The sequence below is a fragment of the Mirounga angustirostris genome, unplaced genomic scaffold (genome assembly GCF_029215605.1).
Source record: "Mirounga angustirostris isolate CCGP_5_RB_7025 unplaced genomic scaffold, mMirAng1.0.hap1 SCAF_13, whole genome shotgun sequence".
NCBI classification, from domain to species: Eukaryota; Metazoa; Chordata; class Mammalia; order Carnivora; family Phocidae; genus Mirounga; species Mirounga angustirostris.
The window spans coordinates 88,649,376-88,674,111 of NW_026991721.1; the positions used below are offsets into that span (position 1 = coordinate 88,649,376).

A 24,736-nucleotide genomic window follows, 5' to 3' on the forward strand; every position below is an offset into this window, starting at 1 on the left:
TGAGCAATAAAAATAAATTTGTAAACAAGCAAACAAACAAGTTGTATAGGTGATAAACAGTATTTTGAAAGTAAATACAGAATGTTCTTAAATACAGTGCAGTGGAGTTACTGTGCTCAACCAAAGAAGAGAAGATTTGAGGCTGGTGGCTGGTGAAGGAGGGCCGTGAGGAAGTCCTCCTCCCAAGATGGTGGAGAGGCAGGAAAATCAACGTTCAGACAGCAGGTCCTTTTAAGGAGTGATCTGCATTCACATTGAACTGAATCACAGAGTTACAGCACAGAAAAACACCTGATGGCAAAATCAGACCAAACAGGGGAGTGCTCCCCAACTCATAGAAACAGTGCACACAGAGCAGAGAGTTTAACAGAAAATGCTCCTCTTCCTCCCACTCACTTGGCATCTGTACACAGAGCACAGTGTTCACCCAAATGCAGCAGGCCATTCTGATTCTCCTAGATGAGACTTTCTGACTAAAAGCCATGGGGTTTTTTTTTCGGGGCGCCTGGGTGGCTCAGTTGGTTAAGCAACTGCCTTCGGCTCAGGTCATGATCCTGGAGTCCCGGGATCGAGTCCCACATCGGGCTCCCTACTCGGCAGGGAGTCTGCTTCTCCCTCTGACCCTCCTCCCTCTCGTGCTCTCTCTCATTCTCTCTCTCGCAAAAAAAAAAAAAAAAAAAAAAAAAATTTCACATTTTCCTAGGAGAATCAGCTCAAATGTCACTTCCTCCATCATTGTCCATGCTTGTCCCTCCCCCTCTCCCCCTCCCCACTGCTGGCAGAGCTACACACTTCCTGCTCTCCTCAAACATGTTGCGTGCTCCTCTTTTATAGAGCATTGCTGGATTACACGTCAGCTCCCCAATTATCTCAAAGTTCCAGAAGGGCACATTCCCAAATCTATGCGTGTCTGTTTCCCCCAGGCCAAACACAGTGCCTGACACAGGAGAGCAATTAATCTTACAAGAGTGGAAACCAGAGCCTAGATCCAAGAAGGAATGGATGTCTATGTAGATGAGCTTCATCAAGGCTGGTGTGGAAGTATCCTGACCTGTCCTTCCTCCCAAAAAGGACTTTGAATTCCCTCCCATTGGGACATCCTGATTGCCTCAGAGTGTCTGCACACCCTGTAATCCAAACCCTTGAGAAAGAGTGGGCGTCACTCAATAGTCAGTTAAGAGGGTGTGTGGGGCGCCTGGGTAGCTCAGTTGGTTAAGTGACTGCCTTCGGCTCAGGTCATGATCCTGGAGTCCGGGGATCGAGTCCCGCATCGGGCTCCCTGCTCGGCAGGGAGTCTGCTTCTCCCTCTGACCCTCCTCCCTCTCATGCTCTCTGTCTCTCATTCTCTCTGTCTCAAATAAATAAATAAAATCTTTAAAAAAATAAAAAATAAAAAAAAATAAAAACCATGGGGTTTTTAAAACCAGTGGGTGTATCTTTGCCCGAAGCTGTAATATCAAAGTACCGCGTTTTCGTTTCTGATTGGAAAAGTTGTGATGCCGAATAAAGAGAAGCCGTCCAAAAAGTGGAATGACTGCAGGAGCCCTTGTGGCAAAAAGACTAGTCATTCTGTTAGGTGAGTATGTGCTTGGGTGGCTTGGCTAGTCGTCACTTCCTTCGCCTGAGTACGAGCCACAGGGAGGCAGACATCCTGTCTGTGGCTGAGTTCCCAGCAGAGCCTGATGCATACAAGATAGATTCCTCTGAATATATTTCACGCTCCTGTTGGGCTGATGACACTTTATTCCAAAGCTAATTATGTTCATGCCCTCTTTTCTCAGTTAGACTGCAGTATCCTTTAGTTCAGGAATTATGCCTACCTCATCTTCCTTAATCTCTGTACCCCCCCATGGGTTCTTGCCCAAAGTAGTTGCCCTGTGTATGGAATTAATGGACTGAGTATTTTCTAGAAAAAGTAGGGTTCTTTGAGAAGTCCATGCAAGAAACAATTGAGCTTCTTAGCTAAATTATTCAAATATTCAGAATGAAGAAAACTTTTAGAGATTTATAATTCGATGTGATTAAGGTCAAGGTAGCTCAATGAGTTAAAAAAAAAAAGTATGTTTGACTTCCCTCATTGAAATTGTGCTGAATTAATCTTGAGAGCACTTATTCAAAAAATTTTAAGTAAACATGTTCTATTTTTTCTTTAGTTACCGCAAAAGACTAATTTTTTAAATCAACAGGAGAAGTAGCATGTTATGGAATAGATTATTTGAAAATAAAGGCCAATCTTTTGTTTTTAAAGAAGGAAATTACTGTGTCATGCAGAATAAGATGGCTTTAAAAAAGGAAACTTTAAGAATTTTCTGTTTTGAAGACCTACATGGATCCCAAGTGGAGTTTTTATTCACAGATTAATCACAGCTATTCCCTAAACCTGAAGGAAAACTATAAGAAAGTTTGATATAGGAGTCTAGGGAGGAGGATAATTCAGAGAGACAGCTTTGATCATCCTTAGGAAAGCATATTCATTGCTTCAAAAACAAAAGAATCAAATCTAGAAATTCAGGAAAGACTTTTCCCAAAGGATTATTCCGGCAGCATGTTGAAAAGAGGTTATAAAAGCATTAAGTTCACAACCTGAACAATAAGTTAAGTAAATGTTAGGGAAGTATTTCCTTTCTTATTCTAAGACTAGGCATACCTTTAGCTTGCTTTTGCCAACAGAAATGCTGCTAAGCCGGGGCTGGCATAAAAGTACAGTATGTTATATAAGACAAATTGCCTTCTACGTAGATGTGAAGGGGAGCTTAAAGCCCTATAACTTGGGACACAACCAGTCATCTTTAGGAACATTAGGCTAGGACTCAGGGAGCAGCAGTCATCCAGTGCAAAAGTGGGGAGCCCTCCAGTGATTTTTATAGCATGGAGGAAAGAGTTGTTCCCTGATTTGTAGGTTTAATGGGGTACTACGCTTAGCTGTTCTGTTGTGGTTTGAGGTTTTTGTACCCTATAGTCTTTTCCCTGGAGAGAGAGTACTATCAGGTGCTTTCTTGGGACCATCTTCTCACTTAAATCAGCCACTCAGAACTGCAGTGAAAATAATAGAATTATGTTGGCCATTAACTTCCTCTGAAGATAGGAAGCAGGTAGAAGAACTCCCTCATGGTCCTGTTAATTTCTTATGAGACCAGTGATTTGGATAAGCGTCAAGAGTTCTGATTTTCACACTGGGAATTGATCACATCTTTGCTAAAGTCCAATAGTAAGGCAAGAATAAACCCAATTTAAAATCCAGTGCCTTGTATTTTATTACCTCTAGTAGTTTAGGGAAGTAGAGGTGTTTAAATGCTTTATGGACAAGGGGCACCTGGGTGGCTCAGTTGGTTAAGTGTCTGCCTTTGGCCCAGATCATGATCCCAGGGTCCTAGGATTAAGCCTCACATCAGGCTCCCTGCTCAACAAGAAAAGCAGTAGGGAAGGGAGAATAAAGTTTTGAAGTGAATGGTAATTTACTATTTTGAATGCCAGCAAATATTGCCAAAAAGTGTGTGTCAGCAGTTTTCTTATACAAATTTATTTTTAGAGAAATGCATGTTATAAATTAAAATCACCCAGTATAACAACAGTGACCCTGCATCCTACTTTCCAATAAATTTTGCATAAAAAGCAGGGATTTTTATGTCTGTGGTGTTTTTTGTAATTGAGAGTTTAGAGATTAACAAGGGTTGATAAATGTGGTCCACAGTGTCCATTCCTTTTACCTTTTTTTTGTAGTTACCTTTTTAAAAAAATACTTATTTGAGAGAGAGAGAGTGTGTGGGGTGGGCAGGGGTGGGAATGGGCAGAGGGAGAGAGAGAGAATCTCAAGCAGGCTCCATGCTGAGGAGGACCGGGAGATCAGGACCTGAGCCAAAACCAAGATTCAGATGCTTAACCTACTGAGCCACTCAGATGGGCTCCCTTTGTTGTAGTCATTGTTATGTAAATTTAGATTGTTTTTAGAAGTCCCTAATAGATTAAACAGTTAATATTGCTCTGTGCCTTATCAAATATTTTAATTAATTGCTCAAAATCATGTGTGACATCCATACTTTGCTCACCACAGGGTAAGGATGCAAACCATACTCTGGTGACTGGGTGTCTGCCTTCCACTATGCTGATGGTGACTGTTGGGGTTAGGGTTGTACATTATTGCCTTTTTGGGGGGGAAAACTACTTGACGGTATATATGTTAAGAGTATTAAAAATGTTTGTACTGGGGCTCCTTGGTGGCTGAGTCGGTTAAGCGTCCAACTCTTGGTTTTGACTCAGGTCATGATCCCAGGGTCCTGGGATCAAACCCCATGTTGGGCTCCATGCTCAGCAGGGAGTCTGCTTCTTTCTCTCTCTCTCTCCCTCTAAAATAAACAAATAAGATATTTTAAAAAGTTTGTGCTCCTTGGCTCAGTAATTCTACTTTAAAAAAAATCTATCCTAAAGACATAAGTAGAAGAGTGGTCAAAGATTTATGGACAGAGATATTCATAATAGCATTATCTGTAATAGCAAGACAAATATACATGGCTATACACCCATATAAAAAAAAGTAGCCTAATTACCCAAAAGGAAGTGGCTAAGTAAATTAAAGTACATCTATTCAATAAAATACCTATAGCTGTTATAGATTGTGTTTATGAATTATTTAATGAGCAAAAATCATTAGAGAAAAAATGAAAGCAGGATTTAAAACTATATTGCATATATGTTATAGTCTTAGTTATGTACATATACACATATGAAAAGGATTAGAAGGAAATGCATCAAAATATTGATGTGTTATCTTTAGGTGGTAGAATTCTGTTTACTTGCTTTTTGTTCTGTGCTAAATGTGTAGGGGTTTTTTTGTCAATGAATATTTGTGGAGACTTTGTTAAGAATTTTCTACTTGTAAAAGTAACATTGTAGAATATGTGAAGAAAACTTGAGTATTTTATTTAAAATATCATCTGGGGGCGCCTGGGTGGCTCAGTTGGTTAAGCGACTGCCTTTGGCTCAGGTCATGATCCTGGAGTCCCAGGATCGAGTCCCACATTGGGCTCCCTGCTCGGCAAGGAGTCTGCTTCTCCCTCTGACCCTCCCCCTTCTCATGCTCTCTCTCAAATAAAATCTTTAAAAAAAATTATAAAATAAAATAAAATATCATCTGGTATGATAACCACATTGGGTGCTTTATTTTATTTATTTATTTATTTAATAATTTTTTATTTATTCATTTGAGACAGAGAGATAGAGAGAGATGAGCAGGGGGAGTGATAGAGGGAAAGGGAGAAGCAGGCTTCCTGCCGAGCAGGGAGCCCGACGTGGGACTTGATCCCAGGACTCTGGGATCATGACCAGAGCCGAAGGCAGATGCTCAACTGACTGAGCCACCGAGGCATCCCTAAAAAAATTTTTAAATGAGAAAAACACTGAAGTTTAAAACATGACATTGTGATTTAAATCAGAATTCTATTCCTTCCATCTGATATGATTTAGATCAGAATTGTTTTTAATTTTTGCATAAAAATATTTGGATGATATGTATGCTAGAACAGAGGTCAGACAGCCTTTGGCAAGTGATATGCCAAAAATGATGTGTGGTGGAGTGGGTAGTTATGATCCTACCATGGACATTTTCTCTGCTGCCCACTGTTTCCAGATCAGAAGAGAGGATAAGAGGAGGATGGGTTAGCAATTTCTATGCGGAGGAAATTAAGGCTGTTGTTTCCCTTGCCAAGGTAAATTTCTGTAGGTAAGAAAAGTAAAATACATGTTGAGGCTACTGGCCTGTTTGTAAGAAGACAGTAGGAGCCTCGTTCAGTTGCGGTAAACTTGGCCAAACAAACAAAATTGTCCATTTGCTAAAGTAATGCAGGGAAATACGTATTTACATTATATGTAAATATAAATATAGTTGTTTTCCAGTAACTTCTTAGTTCAATAACAATAATGCTAATATTAAGAGTTTACTTTTTTTTTGTGACAAAGATAGTAAACGACATAGCATTAAACAGTTTTGGAAGCGACATAGCATTAAACAGTTTTCCAGCAGTGCTAATGGATATATTCTGCTTTATACGTCATCTTGCTTTCCTTGTGGTTAGCAATGTTTGTGAGATCGGACCTAGGTTACAGATATTGGTGGCTGTCGAATGTAATTTCAAGCTACCTGACTCCTATTGCAATAGAATCCAGGTCCTTGTTCTCGTTATCACAATTCTCTAACAAACACAGCAAGCTTTCCTTGGGTAAGTATAAACGAAGTCAACAAATATTTACGTTACAGTCATAAGTTCTTCCCAGCCTCCAAAATCAACTGACAGCCTGTTTCAAGGAACCTAATAGAAAGATAGAATTCATAAAGGATGGTCCTGTAGGATCATTTAGGTAGCAAACATGAGCTGTGAAGTTTTCAAGGACAGCTGTAAAGTTACTCGGCAGATCATGTGCTAGGGTTAAAGTTGACTCTGGTATTTGTTTCACTGCTTTTTAATAAATAAATAGTTGAGGAAAGATTTGGCAAAAGGAAGAACGCCCCTCCTTGTCCTCATTCTCTTAGGACAGCGGCTCCTGTTAACAAGTTATTTGAATGTTTACTTTGCCTTGACCACTTACCAGTGATGTGTCAGTCCTTGCCCTTGAACCAAGTGAGAATTCAAATAAACCAAAAAAAGTTTTCACATAGCTGGCCTCTTCCGCCAGTGAGTGGTACCAAAATATCCTCTCCCACTTTTTAAAAGAGGTCAGCAAGAAAAAACTTAAAAGGCAGTGCATGATCTGATGATCTGTGATCTAGATAAACTTGAGTTGGCAACTCAGATTTTGGAGTGCATGGTATAGAGAAGGGAACAGATCCTGGGAGACATTCTTTGATTGATTAGAAGCCATATTTAAGGTGCCTTGCTTTGTATTTCTACCCAGTTTTATCAGTGGTTAGAATTAACCTTTGCATAAGTGAATATGCACATAGAATTCCCATTTCTAAAATGTCATTCATCTAGCTCTTTCGTTACATTTTGTTGTATTCCATAGTCGTAGGAATTCTGTGGCCAGCCCTGGCCAGGTAGGAATGTGGGGGAGAATTTGCAGACCTAATAACCACTCTTTGGATCCCTAGCCTAGCAGGGTGCCTGGCATATAGTAGGCACTTACTATATTCTTGCTGATTTTAAAAATTATGTATCTGAGTGAATAAATGAATGAAGGAATACAAAATATAGCTAGACTATGCCGAATTCATGTGAGATGACAGGTCTCATTGAATACTACTCTTTAAGGTACTTCTGGAAATTATATTAAGGTATTCCTTTCATTTTGAAAAATGTCTCTTCAGTGCCTATTTTTGGCTAGGTATTAGAATTTCCCATGTTAGATATGAGATCGTTCTTGCCTTCAAGGAGGACATAGTTATGTAACCAGATACATTGCAGAACAGAGTGATGAGTGCAGTGGTAGATGTGTGTCCAAGGGGTGGAGAAAGCATAGAGGAGGAATGAACCATATCTAGAGGGTGGCATGGACAGTGTTAATTGTAGTAATTTTATTTATCGTGTTTGTCGTCCATTCCTACTAGAATAGAAGGGGTACGTTTTTGCCTGGGTCACTTATTCCTATTCATATATTTTTAAATTGTTCTCTCCCCAGCTTCTTGAATAGTACCTGGCATGTAATAAGCTTTCCGTAAGCATTTGTCGCACGAATGAATGATTTTTGATAGATAATGCAAAATCCCTCCAAAAAGAATTTACCGATTATATTTCCACCAACAGTAGATGATAGCGATTTCTACCCACATCCTTCATCAGTGCTGGGTTTTGTGAAACTTTTTTTAAGCTTTAGCTAAATGTGCTGTGCTGTCTCTACATTAAAGAAACACAAAAAGGATCCTTCCCTTGACTGCCGTGTGTCTCCAGCAACTCTCCCTATTTTTCTGCTGCCCTTTTGTAGCAAAGCCCTAGAAGGGATTTTCTGTGCTTTCTTCATTTCCTCCCTTCCCATTCTGTCCTGAACCCACCATCAGATGCTAGTCCGCCCTCCATCAAAAGCACTCTTGTGCTTTATCTCGCCTTCACGATGGTGTCTCGCCTTACTCTGTTTCTCAGCAGTGTTTGCAATAGTTGCTTACGCTTTCCTTCTAGAAACGTTTCTTCTGTTTTTCTCCCTGGACACAACATTCTCCTGGATTTCTTCCTATTTCACTGGCTACTTCTTCTTTTTTTTTTTTTTTTTAAGATTTTATTTATTTTTATTTGACACAGAGACAGAGAGCACAAGCACAAGCAGGGGCAGAGGCAGGCAGAGGGAGAGGGAGAAACAGACTCCCCGCCGAGCAGGGAGCCCGATGAGGGACTCCATCCCAGGACCTCGGGATCATGACCTGAGTCGAAGGCAGCCGCTTCACCGACTGAGCCACCCAGGCGCCCCCTGGCTACTTATTCTTTGTCTCCCTCGCTGCTTCCTTCTCTGTTTGGTCTCTAAAGGTTGATGTATCCCAAGGCTCCTGCCTGGTCTCTCCTTTCCTCTGTCGTACTTTCCTTAGAGCTCATCTAGTGCTGGGGCTTTAATAGGTCTGATGTCTATACTTCTGACATCTATATTTCCAGCTCTGACTTCTCCACACAGCTCCAGATCCCTATATGCAGCTGTTGACTTGACAGTAGTACTCGGATGCCACATGGGTATCTCAGACTTACCTTCCCAAAACAGAACGGCTGACTAAACCCTTCAATCCATCTCCTCCTTGCTGGTCTTCTCCATTTCAGTAAACAGAGTTATTATGGATTCTGTTACACCTAAAACTAAGAGTTATCCTTGACACATCTTTGGATCATACTCTAGCCAAGTCTTCAGCAAATTCTGTTGGTTCTACCTTTAGAATATATTCTGAGTCCAGTTACTCTTTACCACCTCCACAGTTGACTCACTGGTCTGACCCTTCATGTGCTCATCTCTCTCCTGAGTGATTACATTACCTCCTACTTGGTCTCCCTCATACCTTTCTGCCACCGTTCCCGTCTAGTCTCACACCAATGGTCTTTGGGTCTACAAAAAGCACTGAAATAGTGTCTGGCACATACTAAGCACTAAGTAAATGTTATTATTTTGTTGTTTTGGTTACTGTTTCTATTTTAGGGCAGTGAAGTGGGGGTGCATTTTGGTGGTGTTGAGTTTTAGATGCTTGTAAAATGTACAAACAAATGCACTAAAGGCAGTTGAATCAAGTATTCATGTAAAGTGATTGATTCTGTAAAATAGGAGTTACTACCTCAGTGCCTTGGAAGGATGAGCAAAACTTCCAACATTAACTTAGTGTCTAGAGATTAGTTTGTGAATTGGGGAGATACGGATCATCAAGTGCCTTGTATTTGCCACACTCTACAGAGATTTCAAAATAGATGGTAGCCATTGTGTTCACAACTGGGACTATTGAGATACGAGATTTCAGCTGTTTTGGGGGTTTAGATGATCTTTCTTTCTTTTTCTGGATGTCTTTTAGTGAGACAAAGCCCGGAAGTCTGTCCTGCCTGCTTCTGTAATCTGGCGCTATGCATCCAGCTCCTTGGCCCTTACAGACACTGCTGTATATTGTTGCTCTTACGATTCTGTGTCCTTCTGTGAATTCAGGTAAGAGCTGAAGAATGGTTGTGGTTTTTGCTTTTTTTTAAGTTTAAAATTTTAATTCCAGTAACATAGAGTGCTATATTAATTTCAGGAGTATAATACAGCAAGTCAGCCGTTCTATACATGACTCAGTGCTCAGCACCATAAGTGTGTTCTTTAATCCTCAAGAATGGTCATGTCTACACTCAAGCTTTTCCTCTTCTTAATCCTATAAAAAAACAAATTTCAGCTTTAAATCCTCACTGATAATCATGGTTTCCAAAGACATTTCTAAGATTTGTTTGACCCAGCCGAATGATTTAAAAACTGATTCATTCAGCAATTTCAGGATCTCTTGATAGTGCTTTTGGGCATTGGCAGGCCTTCCTAACATTGTCCTTATAATTTATTCCTCTTGTTGCCTTAAAAACAAGTATCGTCCTATCATGTTCTTTTCAGTAAGAGGATATGTTAACAAAAGTCTGAATTTGGAAATTATAACAGGAATAAAATGCTGACTCCATACCACTGAAGAAATTTTAGAATCAGCATGTATTAGTACTCAGCTTGGAGAGAACTTGGTTCAAATCCCAAATCTGCCACTTTCTCACATGACCTTGTCTGAGTTTTTCTCTACCTCTGTTACTGACAAGCTTAAAAGCATTGATTGTTAGATGTGTATATAAGCCCGCACCCAGTGCACGGCCCACGTGTGTTTCTTTTAATTTTAGATTCGTGTACAGATTCCTATAGAAGTAATATAGAAATACAAGTGATGTTTATTCATTAAGTAATATTTATTATTTCTGTTAAGAATACTGTATAACTTTTTGTAAGCCAAAAAGCTGATCGGCTGGTTTTATTTCTGTTTTTGTTTTGCTGAACAACTACCTCAGGTTTTAGTCAAGAGAGGCACGTCCCTCATATTTCTGACGAAATACCCTGTGAAAGTAGGGTTAGCAATCTATTGAATTTTTTTTTCTTTGAAGTAGTTTATTCCCTCAGATTAACAGTATTCTTGTCCCCACCCACCCACCCTTTTGGGTGGAGGAGGGCGATCTGTTTTGATCCGTCAGTGCAAGAACCCACCCTGCCCCCCAAGTTGCTGAGGAAATGATGTCACAAATGAAACCACTCTAAACACCAAATAAAATTTAAAATTGACACTCTACATCCAAAAAAGGATAGACTTTGTATTTCAGCATGACTGAACATTGTTTTATATTTAAGGGAAGTAGTAAGACTGTAGCCATTATTTATAGAATAACTTAGTCTTAAATCCTTGGTGATTTAGGAGAGAATTCTTTTTGTTTTGCAAGCTATTTTCACTTTTCCAGATTCTTAACTTGCATTTCTTAGGCGATACTTCATGAAAAGAGCCACTTGCCATTTCTCACTTACAGAATTGGTATATTGTCTGATTTGTATCAGAAGGTTTCTCATCTCTTCTACCCTAATCATTAAGTCCTAGGTTAACGCATTGCCCTTTTTTCCTTCCAAAAACGGGCGTATAAAAATGTTCCTAGAACTTTTACAAGCATTGAGGACGGTAACTGCTATGATGAAATAAGGGCTTGCCTGTAGTTATATAGATTTCAGATGAAATGTATTCAATATACTCTCCTTTCTCCCCCCCTCCCCTCGCCCGTTGGCACGTGGGGAATGTTTCCTTGTAGACTTGGCACCTTATTTTGTTTCTGAGCCACTGTCTGCCGTCCAGAAACTTGGTGGACCCATAGTCCTACGTTGTTCTGCTAAACCTGTGACCGCTCATATCTCGTGGTTGCACAATGGAAAACGATTGGATAGAAACATGGAACAGATCGAGATTCATCAGGGGACTTTGACTATCCTGTCTCTTAACCCCTCCCTTTCGGGTTCCTACCAGTGCATCGCCAACAACAGCATCGGCGCCATTGTCAGCAGCCCTGCGACAGTTGCCATTGCTGGTGAGTTGAACTTGGTCTCTGGTGTCTGTGCTTTTTGCCAGGGTTACTGCTAGTGCTTGCGCTGTCAGCCGAGGGAAACGCGTGGGCTCTGGAGTAAACACATAGGCGTTCTCAGCCCAGCCTTGACTCTTGCTGTGTGTTTAACTTGGGGAAGATGTACTTGAACCTCTGTGAGCCTAGCCTCGTGTCTTCATCTATAACGGGGGCACAGAAGCAACTTTTCCATGGTTAGGAACGTTTTCTAGTGTGAATTCTGAATTCCTTTGGGAATATTTAAAAGTCCTTAATTTCGGGGCACCTGGGTGGCTCAGTCGTTAAGCGTCTGCCTTCGGCCCAGGTCATGATCCCGGGGTCCTGGGATCGAACCCCGCATCGGGCTCCCTGCTCCGCGGGAAGCCTGCTTCTCCCTCTCCCGCTCCCCCTGCTTATGTTCCCTCTCTCGCTGTGTCTCTCTGTCAAATAAATAAATAAAATCTTAAAAAAATAAAAGTCCTTAACATCAACAGCAACAAAAAAGCTGTTGTCTCCTTTGACACTCAGTTGTTTCATGCCGTCCTTTATCTTTCATATCTTTTTTTTTAATTTTTTTTTAAAGATTTTTATTTATTTATTAGAGAGGGAGAGTACAAGTAGGCAGAGAGGCAGGCAGAGGGAGAGGGAGAAGCAGGCTCCCTACTGAGCAGGGAGCCCGATGCGGGACTCGATCCCAGGACCCTGGGATCATGACCTGAGCCGAAGGCAGCCGCTTAACCGACTGAGCCACCCAGGCGCCCCTATCTTTCATATCTAATTGTCTTATTTGTTTTGATTACTGAGTGATTTTAATTTATGTGATTGAAACCAGGCTAACGAAGCAGGAAAAAAAATAATTGACCGTAGAGAAAGGAATGTTGAGTATTGAACTTATGGAAAATCTGGAATGTGGTGGTTTTCTTAGTAGGTTTGAGCCATCTGCCTTTCAAATGGTGATGGTTTCCAGTAATGGAAAATGTCTTTGTTAGGGCACCCCTATTTACAGAACAAATCTGGGTTCCCCAGGAGTCGTGAGTTTGTCATAACTGAGAAGAGTAAATGTTTTTGTAAAGCTATGACCCATGGACAGCTCCAGGACACACACTGGAAGGCTGAATTCCTAGTGGCAGGTGGCCGAATGCTTTCAGCCTTGGAGATAATAAAGCGGCTCCATCTGTAGTGAACTGAAAGTAGTGAGAGGAACTGAGAGAGAAACAACACACTGCTTGGTTTTTCGATGTCCTAGGTTCGTTCCCATGAACCATTTTATTGCAATGGAGTAGCTACCCACAGAATGAAGATGCATAAGGAAAGTGAGTTTTGATGAGGGACTGGATTTGAAAAGGGTTTATCCCGACAGAATGGGAAGGACTATATTTTTATAGTTTTTAAGGTGTTTTTAAGATGCTGATGTTTTTAAGAGCTGCTTGCTTTTCTTGTAGTCTCCTGGAAGCATTGACCTCTGGAAAAGGGTGCCATGACTTAGCTCTAGCCCTCAACCATGCACCTCTACCCCAGCTACTTTCTGAGATAGAAAAAAAAATCACGCCACTCTGTGAACTGGGATCAGCTGTTACCAATGGCCACGTTGCCCATGTGGCTTCTGGTTTTAAATTTCCTTTGGGAAAGAGAATTCAAGTTTGCATTTATTTATTTATTTATTTATTTACTTATTTTACTTATTTCTTTTAGTTCTCGGTGATTTTGGTTCAGCAACAAAGCATGTTATTACAGCAGAAGAAAAAAGTACTGGTTTCATTGGCTGCAAGGTACCAGATAGTAACCCCAAGGCTGAGGTGCGCTATAAAATCCGGGGAAAGTGGCTGAAACATTCCACAGGTGAGACTTTCTACAAAAAAAAAAAAAAAACCAGTGACACCCACGGAACAAATGTCCTTCACCTACTTTTGAGCTCTGTATGCTAGTGACTGTGGATACCAAAAAAATGTGTAAGTCTCGGAAGTCAAGTGGAGACAAGCATAAACAGCTACATTGTAGCTGTGATTACAACCCCACATTCCCTCCTTCATTCCGGTCTCCACTCCGATGTTTTTTCTTCTGAGAAGACCTCCCTCACGGCCCCATCTAAAATAATACGTCCTGTTGCTCTCTGTCCCCTTTACTTGGCCTTTTTTTTTTTTTTTTTTTAAATTTTCATAGCATGGTGTTATACATGTTTTTGTTTGCTTGTATCTTATTTACCCCTTCCTCTGCCACCCCCATTTCTCGCGCTGGAATGCTGGCTGCATGAGTGCGGGGCTTTTGTCTGCTTTCTTGATCAGTGTAGCCCCTGTAGCCGGGCCCTCACAGGCAGGATTTGTTGAGAAAAAAAATGAATAGATAGACATAAATGGACACTGGGAGGTCAGTGCTGTAGGTGGAAGTTTGCTCAAGATGGTAGCTACGGTCATTGTATCTTTTTTTAATATGCTTGTGCTTTCAGCCTTCTCAACAAATGATCTGTTGTCAGATGTTTCTGCTGGGTTTGATTTTTGTTCCTCTAGTATTGTTGACTTTTTTTTTCCCCCTGCCTCGGCTTTCCCTTTCTTTCATTTAATACATTTTCCTTGATTGCTTCTTTGCGGCTATTCTTACATCTAAATTTAAAGCACAGCTATCAACCTTCATTTGTTTTACTTGGCGTCCTTCTTATGGAGGCCTAACTGCATTCTCTTCTTTCCTCAGAGAATTACTTAATCCTTCCATCAGGGAATCTTCAGATTTTGAATGTATCTTTAGAGGACAAGGGATCATATAAATGTGCAGCTTTTAATCCTGTCACACATGAATTAAAAGTTGAACCCATTGGCCGAAAGCTTCTTGTGAGTCGTAAGTATTTGGGAGAATAATGGTAACTAGGAAGAGTCCTCAGAAGCATTCCTTATAAAACATTGGGAAAGCAAAGTTCATTTTTCTTTCAGATCCTGTTTGCTTACCCTAAGAGAGTCTTATGAAAAATTAAATACATAAATGCGTTATAGAATGGTATTGTATGTGTTTTTAAAAGATAATGAATTTTTAGAAGAGAATTTTGGTCAAGATTGACAGAGTGGAAAGCATATGGAGAACTTGACCCATTGCTCAAATAAGAAGAAATTATAGAGAAAATATAACTTTATATCCCTGGTAATCAAATTGGTGGCTAACTGTAAATTATGAAAAAATATATGTCTTTTCTCTTGCAGATTATGGTAGCTGAACTGAGATAGAACCAATAGTCAAAGCACAACAAAATAGTGGTTTCTGGACTTGTCAAAAATTCAACATTTCTCAACTGCTAATTCAGAAATAGCTCTCAAGGGTCACAAAGTGTTTTAATTTTAATTCTCAACTAAAAAATTATTTAGCTAACGAGTAGAGCCGTGTAGTGTAAAGAAGAATAAATGGGAAGATGGGAAGACTCACAGGTTTGCTAAGGAAGAGACTGGAAGTGAATATTTAATAAAAATTTTTTGTTTTCTTTCCCCAGGCCCTTCTTCAGAGGATTTTCGTATTCTTCACCCCACCCTGTCACAGGCATTAGCTGTCCTTTCTCATAGCCCTGTCACCCTGGAGTGTGTGGTGAGTGGGGTCCCAGCTTCTCAAGTGCACTGGCTGAAGGATGGTCAGGATGCTCTGCAGGGAAGCAACTGGAGAAGGTTGTATTCTCATCTTGCCACAGATAGCATTGACCCAACGGACTCGGGAAACTATTCTTGTATAGTGGGAAACAAGTCTGGAGACATACAACGTGTGACTTACATGGTTAATGTACTTGGTAAGATGTTACTTATTAAATTGTTTTTCAAGTCAGGCTAATTTTCTGGTCTAACTGATGCTGGAATAGAAGATCTATTTGGGAACTACAAATGAAACAGGGACTGGCTAGAAACACCTGTACCAGCAGTCAGAACAAGCTTCATTCTTTTTAAAGGCCGCTGAATTTGGCAGTATTTCTTGGTGGCATACAACATTTCACCTGGGATGCTCGTGAGAACCTCACTCCCAACCTGGTTATGTCGTGCAGAGCTTGTTCTTCCTTCCTAATGACTTGGAGGAAAGAGACGGGAATTCAGTAGGATGGGAAGATTCTGGGCTGTATCAGTGTGTAGAACCCAGTAGTAATAACTAAGAGTACTGACTAAAAAATGTCATCTCAAAAAGATACCTGTTTCGGGGCACCTGGGTGGCTCAGTTGGTTAAGCGTCTGCCTTCAGCTCAGTTCATGACCCCAGGGTCCCAGGATCGAGCCCCGCATTAGGCTCCTTGCTCAGCAGAGAGCCTGCTTCTCCCTCTCCCTCTGCCCCTCCCCCTGCTTGTGCTTTCTCTCTCTCTGTCAAGTGGATAAATAAAATTAAAAAAAAAAAATCTATCATTTTATTTTCCCTTTTGGAATGCTTTCACTGTATCTGGCTCATAAAATTTGCATTATTTCTACCCACATTCTAAATATACAGTCTTGGGGCGCCTGGGTGGCTCAGTCGTTAAGCGTCTGCCTTCGGCTCAGGTTATGATCCCAGAGCCCTGGGATCGAGCCCCACATCGGGCTCCCTGCTCCGCGGGAAGCCTGCTTCTCCCTCTCCCGCTCCCCTGCTTGTGTTCCCTCTCTGGCTGTCTTTCTCTCTGTCAAATAAATAAAACCTTAAATAAATAAATAAATAAATAGTCTTTATCTCAAAGCTTCTCCGTTCTTCCTTCTAGCTACCTACATCACTGTCATGTCTAGCAGCAGAAAATGTTTTCCTTTATCAAAACAGATTTTCATGAAAGCCAGAAAAAGTAGGTAGTAAGTGGTTGCATAGTAAAGATAGTTTTCGTAAACTTCTGTGTGTGTTTATTTGCAACAATGGCCTGACACAGGTAACATGGAAAGGAAGGAAGGGTATGGCAGGTGAGCTTTAAAGTGCAGTGATAATCAGGCCTAGAGTAATATGCATAGTCAAATAATTTGGGCATGTGTTACAAATGTTGGTAAATGATTTACTTTGTCTAGGTGTAAGTGACTTGATGGATAGTAAAGTATCCATCTAACCTTAAGGCAGAACAGACCATGGAAAGCATTTAACTTGCAAATAAGCATTCTTCTGTTTTGGCTCTTGTTTAGTGTGAAATCCAGGGAAACTATTTATTTTAACCATCCGAGCCACCCAGGCGCCCCCCCCCTTTTTTTTTTTTTTAAAGATTTTACTTATTTATTCATAAGAGACAGAGAGAGAGAGAGAGGCAGAGGGAGAAGCGGGCTCCCTGATGTGGAACTCGATCCCAGGACCCTGGGATCATGACCCGAGCCGAAGGCAGACGCTGGGAAACTATTTATTTTAAAGAAATTACCTGAGTCAAATGCTCAGAAAAGCCCAAGGGTGTGTGTGTATGTATGTGTGTGTGTATGTGTGTGTGTGTGTTGGCGGGAATTAAGTGGGTGGAGAGATCTAGAAAAAGAGACAATGACATATTAGTAACATATGGTTTATCCAATTAGAAGGAAGTTCAAATACATTTCTAATTTTGTCTCGATGACCACAGCAGATGGGAGAATGTGAGTGAACAATGCAATTTGGTTTCAACTAGTTACTAGTAGAGGGAGGATTTTCTGTGTCTTGTGTGATAATTTAAAAAGGTACCTCTTAGGGGTTCGAGTTTCATTTATATGTTTTATTTTCAGAAAATGCTTCAATTTCTAAAGGACTGCAGGATCAGACCGTCTCTCTGGGCACCACAGTGCAATTCACTTGTGAGGTGCACGGGAACCCAACTCCAAACCGTACCTGGTTCCATAATGCGCAGCCTGTTCATCCTTCCCCACGACATCTCACTGCAGGAAACGGACTGAAAATCAGTGGTGTGACCATGGAAGATTCGGGACTGTATCAGTGTGTAGCAGATAATGGGATTGGATTCATACAGTCTACTGGGAGACTTGAAATTGAAAAAGGTAGGCTTTTGGGTCCTGCAATCATAGGAAGTTTCACTTTACAGATAGGCTTTTGTTTCGTTTAAAAATTAAATCATTTTCACTAAAAGGGCGTAATCCTATTACCATAACAGAACTAATGCCAATTTCCCACGTTCCTTTCTAGTTGCAGGTCAGTATTTCCATGATGAAGCAATATTACTTGATCAAGCTCATTAAAAAAAATTTTTAATTATTTTTTTTAACAGTTACTTACTATGTAGTTTAAAAGGCATGTGGTAAAAGTCTCTCATTCCTATTCCCCAGCCAACCATATTGCTTTTAGAACTAATTAGTTTTATCAGTTTCTTGAATATCCTTGTATGTACATTTACGATCACTTACACATAACATGTCTGTGTGCGTTTAATAACATCTGTTTGTTTTTCCCCCTAAATGGTGGTGTATTCTTTATCTTGAATTTTTCACTTAACATATCTTAGATATCTTCCTGTATTAAAGAGTGTTTCATTCCTTTTTCAAATTGCTGCTTATTAGTATTCCATGATATGGTTGTAATGATTTGGCTAGTACCTTCCTGATGGCTATTGCTAATCTTTTGCCATTTTAAGGAGTTCTATAATGAATGTCCCTCTGCATAGATTATTTTGCTCAGGTGTTTATATCTGTAAAATAAATTCCTAGAACTAAACTTGCTGAATAAAAGCAGGTATGCATTGGTAATTTGGGTAGATACCACCGAGTTGCTCTGCAAAATTGTTACTTGTCTTTATATTCTTACTGATCAGCAGTGTGTAACTGCCTATCTCCTCCTGTCCTCACCAAGGCAGGGCATTGTCAGTTGTTTTTTAAATCTTTGCCAGTCTGGTAGGTTAAAAAAAAGTACCTTTGGATCTATGTTTCTTCTATTATGAGTGAATTAGGCTTCTTTTCATGTGTATGAGTCATTTGAATTTGCTTTCCCATGTATTGACTGTTCATTTTCTTTTGTCCATTTTAAAAATTAGATTGTTGGTCTTCTTTCTTGTGGATTGGTAGTTCTTTATATATTAGGAAATCAATCTTTTGTCTATGAGTTATAACTATTTCAAATGTCAAAGAATCATTGTCATGCAGACCAATTCTCTGACCTTCATGCAATTATTTTAGAAGTTAATAATAAAAAACAATTTTTAATTGGCCTGTATTTAGAAATGTAAAATTATACTTCTCAATAGTGGAGTTTAAAAAAAAAACTATAATGGAAATTTAAAATACTTTGGTGGGGCACCTGAGTGGCTCAGTTGGTTAAGTGTCTGCCTTCGGCTCAGGTCATGATCCCGGGGTCCTGAGACTGAGCCCTGCATCGGGCTCCTTGCTCAGCGAGAAGCCTGCTTCTCCTTCTCCCACTCCCCCTGCTTGTTCCCTCTCTTGCTGTGTCTCTCTCTGTCAAATAAATAGATAAAATCTTTAAAAAAATAAAATAAAATAAAATACTTTGGTAATGAAAATGTCACAGATCGAATCGTGTAGGATATAGCAAAAATGGAACTTAGAAGGAAATGTATAGCTTTAAATGCTTATAAAAGAAAACTGGTAAGACTAAAAATCAGTGAGCTAAATGAAAAAACAGAAGAGATTTAAAGAAAGTAGAGGAAAAGAGATAATAAAGATAGCAGAAATCAATTGAATAGAAAATTAAGATGAAGGAGAGGATCAATAAAGGAAAAAGTTGGTTCTTTGTAAAATCTAATAAAATGGACAAATCTTTGGCAAAATACTAATAAACAATAATAGGAATAAAAAGTAAAAGTCTTGTAGAGATTGAAAGTAATAAGACTGTGAGAAACTTTATGCCAGCAATTTACAAAGATAGACAGAAACGGACAAATTCTTAGGAAAAATACAACTTAGTAAAGCTGTGACTTAAAAGAAATGAAAAAGCCTGAATAGTCCTATACTATCAGAAAGACACTGATTAGGGGTTTAAAATCTTCCCACAGAGAAAACACCAGGCCAGCTGGTTCTATGGAGAGTTCTACTAAACTTTCAAGTAACAGACTGTTCCAAATATTACATAAACTCTTCCAGGGAAAAGTAAAAAATGGGAACTCTCCAGGCAGTATGATTTTGATGCTAAAAATCACAAAGGAATGGCACAAGAAAGGAAAATCAAAGGCCAATCTCATTTATGAACATAGATGCAAAAATCCTATATAAAATATTAGCAAGTCATCAACATATAAGAAAAGGAAGTATCTCTTGACTAAGGAGTCATCCCAGGAATCTGTCAGAAAATTTAAAGTCATTCATCCTTTTGATTGAATAAAAAAGAAAAATAATATTATTATATCCATAGAGGCAGAAAAATTTGCGTATTTCAGTATCCATGTTAGACACTCTTAGAAAAATAGAAATAGAAGGGAATTTTCTTAATTTGATAAAAAGTATCTAACAAAAACTTACAAGAAACATCACTTTTAGTGGTGAAATATCTTTAAAATCTCTTTTATTTATCATCATACTGGAGATTCTAACCAGCACAGAAGGACAAGAAAAATAAACTAGGTAAGGATAAGAAAGAAAGAAACCAATGGGCGCCTGGGTGGCTCAGTTCGTTAAGCGACTGCCTTTGGCTCAGGTCATGATCCTGGAGTCCCTGGATCGAGTCCCACATCGGGCTCCCTGCTCGGCAGGGAGTCTGCTTCTCCCTCTGACCCTAACCCCTCTCATGTGCTCTCTCTCATTCTCTCTCTCTCTCAAATAAATAAATAAATTCTTTAAAAAAAAAAAAGAAAGAAATCAAACCATTATTAATTTATAACTGCCATGATTGCCAACATAGAGAATTCTCAGTTTGCTGGCAAATTATTAGAAATAACAAAAACATTTAGCAGGGTGGCTGGATGAAGAACAACAAGCAAGAATCAATGTCTTTCTACATAACACTGTATTAGGTTTCTCCAGAGAAACAAAACCAAGAGAATATATAAGATACAAAGAAGAGGTGATTTCTTACAGGAATTGGCTCACATGGTTATGGAACTGGAGAAGGAGGCAAGCCAATAGTATAATTTATTTGTGGGGAGGAGAAAGAGCTGATGGTGTAAGTCTTAACCCAAGTCCAAAGACTGGAGAACCAGAAGTGCTGATGTCCAGTGACCGAGGGCAGGAGAAGATGAATCAGCTTAAGCAGAGAAAATTCACCTCCCTCTGCATTTTCATTCTACGGAGCACTCAGCAGACTGGATGGTGCTCACCGTGTTGGGTGGTGCCATCTGCTCTACTCTGTGTGTTGCAGACACACCCCGTTATCTGGACATCCCTTAGCCCAATCTAGCTGACACATAAAATTAATCATTACAATCAGCAACAAACAGAAAATATAATTTACAAGGCACCTTTCAATATTAGCAGCATGAAAAAGACCTAGGTAACCTAGAAAGGTATACCAGTTGGTAGATACCCAAAGTCAGTATTAGACAGCTGTCAGGTCTTTTCAAAACCTTTTCTGTAGATTCATGCAATTTCTTTTTTTTTTTTTTTAAGATTTTATTTATTTATTTGAGACAGAGAGAATGAGAGAGAGAGAGCACATGAGAGGGGTGAGGGTCAGAGGGAGAAGCAGGCTCCCTGCTAAGCAAGGAGCCGGATACGGGACTCGATCCTGGATCATGACCTGAGCCGAAAGCAGTCGCTTAACCAACTGAGCCACCCAGGCGCCCTAGATTCATGCAATTTCAGTTAAAATCCTATCAAAATGGGCAGGGAGTGGGCATAATAACATCTCACCATTGTCCCTCCCTTGCTAGGATAACTCTGGTGTAGGTTCTACATTATCCTCAGCAGTATTGTGCTTCAGGCCCAGTGGTAACCTGATTCTGTATACTCATAGTGAGCATGTTGGGGGGTGTCTGGGGGGCACAGTCAGTTGAGCGCCTACTCTTGGTTTCGGCTCAGTTCATGATCTCAGGGTCACGAGACTGAGCCTCACATTGGGCTCCCTGCTCAGTGGGGAGTCTGCTTGAGACACTCTCTCCCTCTCCCTCTGTCCACCCCCCTCCGCATGTGTGCGCAGGCTGTCTCTCTCTCTCTCTCATTCACTCTCTCTGATAAATAAATAAATCTTTAAACAGAAAAAAAAAATCCTATCAAAATATTTTGAGGATCGTAACAGACTGATTCTGAAATTTATATGGATGAGCAAAGGCCCAAGAATAGCTAAGACAGGAAAAGAAGAAGAAAAAGAACATGGGGAACTTGTTTTTACAGATATTAGTATACAAAAATCTGTGGTAATTAAAATATAACATATTGGTGCAGGAACAAATAGACTCTTAGAACAAGACAGAGACAGCCAAAGACATTTGCACCTAAGGACTTGACTTAGGTGGCATTGCAGATCACCAAGAGGAGGCTGTCCATTTCAAGTTTTGATGTGGGATAATTAGTTGTCAAAATAGAGAAAAAGAAATTAAATCGCTAACCCATAATGTATACAGACGAATTCCTAGTAGATTAAAGTCCTATCTATGAAAGGCAAATGACAAAAAAAAAAAAAATTATTTACTTAGAGAGCATGAGCGGGGCTGGGCGGGGGGGGGGGGGGGGGGTTGGCGGCAGAAGGAGAGTGAGAGAATCCCAAGTGGACTCCTCCCGAGCATGAATCCTGATGTGGGGCTTGATCTCACAACCCTGAGATCATGACCTGAGCTGAAATCAAGAGTTGGATGCTTAACTGACTGAGCCATCCTGGTGCCTCGAGATGGCAGATTTTTGAAAAAAATATAGTTGAGTATCTATCTGATTGGGTTTCAAAACTTCAGACATTTTGAGCTAATTTTTTAAAAAAAGATTGGTATGACTACATTGATATTAGAACATCTTTGTTATTAAAGGATAGCATTAAAAGTGAAAAGAAAAGCAATATACTGTGAGAAGATACTAGTAACATACAGAACTAATAAAAGAACAGTATCTGGAATATGCAAAAACTCTGAATCACTACAAAAAAGATAAATGACCCAATAGAAAAATGTACAAAAGGCAGTTCACAAAGGAGGAAAAATACGTGACACAGGTGAAAAGATGTTCAGTCTCATTAATACTCAGGGAGGTACAGCTTATTACCAGTGAGACAAAATCTTAACATTTGCCAGATTGGCAAAAATTCAGAAATCTAATCATGCCAGGTGATGGTTTTGTCAAATGTAGGAGGTAGGACTGGAGGAAGAAAAGGATGTGCTGGAGAAAATGCCATTTGTAATTAATATCCCATTGTAGGTGCACTTAAAATTAGCTCCAGGGGAGCCTGGGTGGCACAATCATTTAAACGCCTGACTCTTGGTTTCAGCTCAGGTCATGATCTCATGGGTTGTGAGATCGAGCCCTGTGTCTGGCTCTGTGCTCAGCACGGAGTCTGCTTGAGTTTCTCTCTCCCTTTCCCTCTGCTCCTCCCTCTTGCACTCTCTCTCTCTCTCTCTGGAATAAATAAATAAATCCTAAAAAAAAGAGAAAAGAAAAAGGAAGAAAGTACCTCCAGAGAATGAATACCTAGGACTAAAAGGAAAGAGACTTGGTGTCACTGTAGTTTGGAAAAAAAGTGTTGTTCATGTATATGGTAAGAAACAGGTTCCTCAACTTATACTCAGAACTGGTTTCTCTCCTAGGATTTTTGTGATCAGATGTTTCCCCCAGAATTAACTATTTTTTTGTGAAGGAGGAGTATTTTGTTTTATGCTATTTCATACTGTTTTCATGTTTCAAGTCTGAGGTTTTGGCTTCACATGTTCTGTACTTAACAGTGGTTGGATGTGTAGGGGATACATAGTGGAAAGCTCTCAACAGATTCCTTTATACATTCCGTTTTCCCTAAAGGACAGGAAGTCTAAGTAGGCAATGTCTAGGAGCCTACAATGAAGAATTTTACTTTTTTAAGAAATTTATTTGAGAGAGAGAAAGCACAATCAGGGGGAGCAGCAAAGGGAGAAGCAGGCAACCCACTGAGCAGGGAGCCTGATGCGGGACTTGATCCCAGGACCCTGGGATCATGACCTGAGCTGAAGGCAGATGTTTAACCGACTGAGCCACCCAAGAATTCTACTTTTTATGGACAGTTTTACTTGCTGAAAGTTGAGAAGGGAACTAATAAGTGATATCTTTGTTTTAATTATTACTATCATTACTATATCACTATTTGCATGTGACTTTGCAAACACTGTTATTTCAGTGAATGAATGTGTTCTCCATACTGTAAATGTAAAACATTGCTTAAGGGATTGTAAGCAGATTTACTGTAGTGATCATTTCACAAAGTGTATATATATGTTGAATCATGATGTTGTGCACCTGCAACTTATGTTATATGTCTGTTATACTTCAATTAAAAAAAAAACACTGTTAAGAAACACATGTATAAAAGATATGTTTAAGACTGCTACTTGGGGCACCTGGGTGGCTCAGTTGGTTAAGCGACTGCCTTCGGCTCAGGTCATGATCCTGGAGTCCCGGGATCGAGTCCCACATCGGGCTCCCTGCTCAGCAGGGAGTCTGCTTCTCCCTCTGACCCTCCCCCTCTCATGCTCTCTCTCTCTCATTCTCTCTCTCAAATAAATAAATAAAATCTTTAAAAAAAAAAAGACTGCTACTTGGGCACAACATTGAGAACATTTATGCAGTAAGATTAATTGATGTAATTTTGCATTGTAGATACAACAGTGTTCTTATTCTTTTTATGTATGAATTACTTTTTTAATAGGCGGTGGACTCAAGCCAGTTATAATTACAGCACCAGCAAGTGCACAGGTGGTAGATGGAGACTTTGTTACTTTGTCCTGCAATGCCACTGGAGTGCCAATCCCTGTCATGCGTTGGTACGACAGGCATGGGTTGATAACCAGCCATCCGTCTCAAGTGCTTAGATCTAAATCCCGGAAATCCCACTTACGACCTGGGGGCTTTGACCTGGAGCCTGTCTACCTCATCATGTCCCGAGCTGGCTCAAGCTCTCTGTACATTCAGGCTGTCACTCAGGAACATGCTGGAAAATACACCTGCAAAGCTACAAATGAACATGGCACCACGCAGTCGGAGGCAATCCTCACAGTGGGTGAGTGGCCATTCGTTCTTTTTCTCGGGTGATTAGCTTCCTCTAATAGTAGGGGATAGAGTGCTTTGAAGTATGTTATTTTCATGAGTCCAGCAATCTCTAAATATAGATATATTTTCCCAGAGACAGTGAAATACAGAACTGTAGTTTTTGGTATTTGGTCTTCACATGAACCGGATGAACATTAATCTCCATTTCTGATCTTTTATTTATTTATTTATTTTTATTCATGAG

At 40.0% G+C, this 24,736-nt stretch overlaps 1 protein-coding gene across 13 annotated transcripts in view; it reads left to right on the plus strand.

The window, feature by feature from the left end:
- The window catches only part of CDON (cell adhesion associated, oncogene regulated), a 116,002-nt gene that overhangs the window by 40,777 nt on the left and 50,489 nt on the right, over nucleotides 1-24,736 (plus strand). For all 13 annotated transcript variants that reach the window (XR_010407039.1, XR_010407041.1, XR_010407042.1 and 10 more), the window contains 7 exons: nucleotides 9,461-9,588; nucleotides 11,241-11,513; nucleotides 13,218-13,364; nucleotides 14,211-14,354; nucleotides 14,995-15,282; nucleotides 17,167-17,436; nucleotides 24,152-24,502. Coding sequence is in view for 8 of the 13 variants with exons in the window: in XM_045894732.3 (XP_045750688.1) it covers nucleotides 9,510-9,588; nucleotides 11,241-11,513; nucleotides 13,218-13,364; nucleotides 14,211-14,354; nucleotides 14,995-15,282; nucleotides 17,167-17,436; nucleotides 24,152-24,502 (1,552 nt within the window). In the remaining 5 variants the exon portion in view is untranslated. The remainder of the gene's footprint in view (nucleotides 1-9,460; nucleotides 9,589-11,240; nucleotides 11,514-13,217; nucleotides 13,365-14,210; nucleotides 14,355-14,994; nucleotides 15,283-17,166; nucleotides 17,437-24,151; nucleotides 24,503-24,736) is intronic.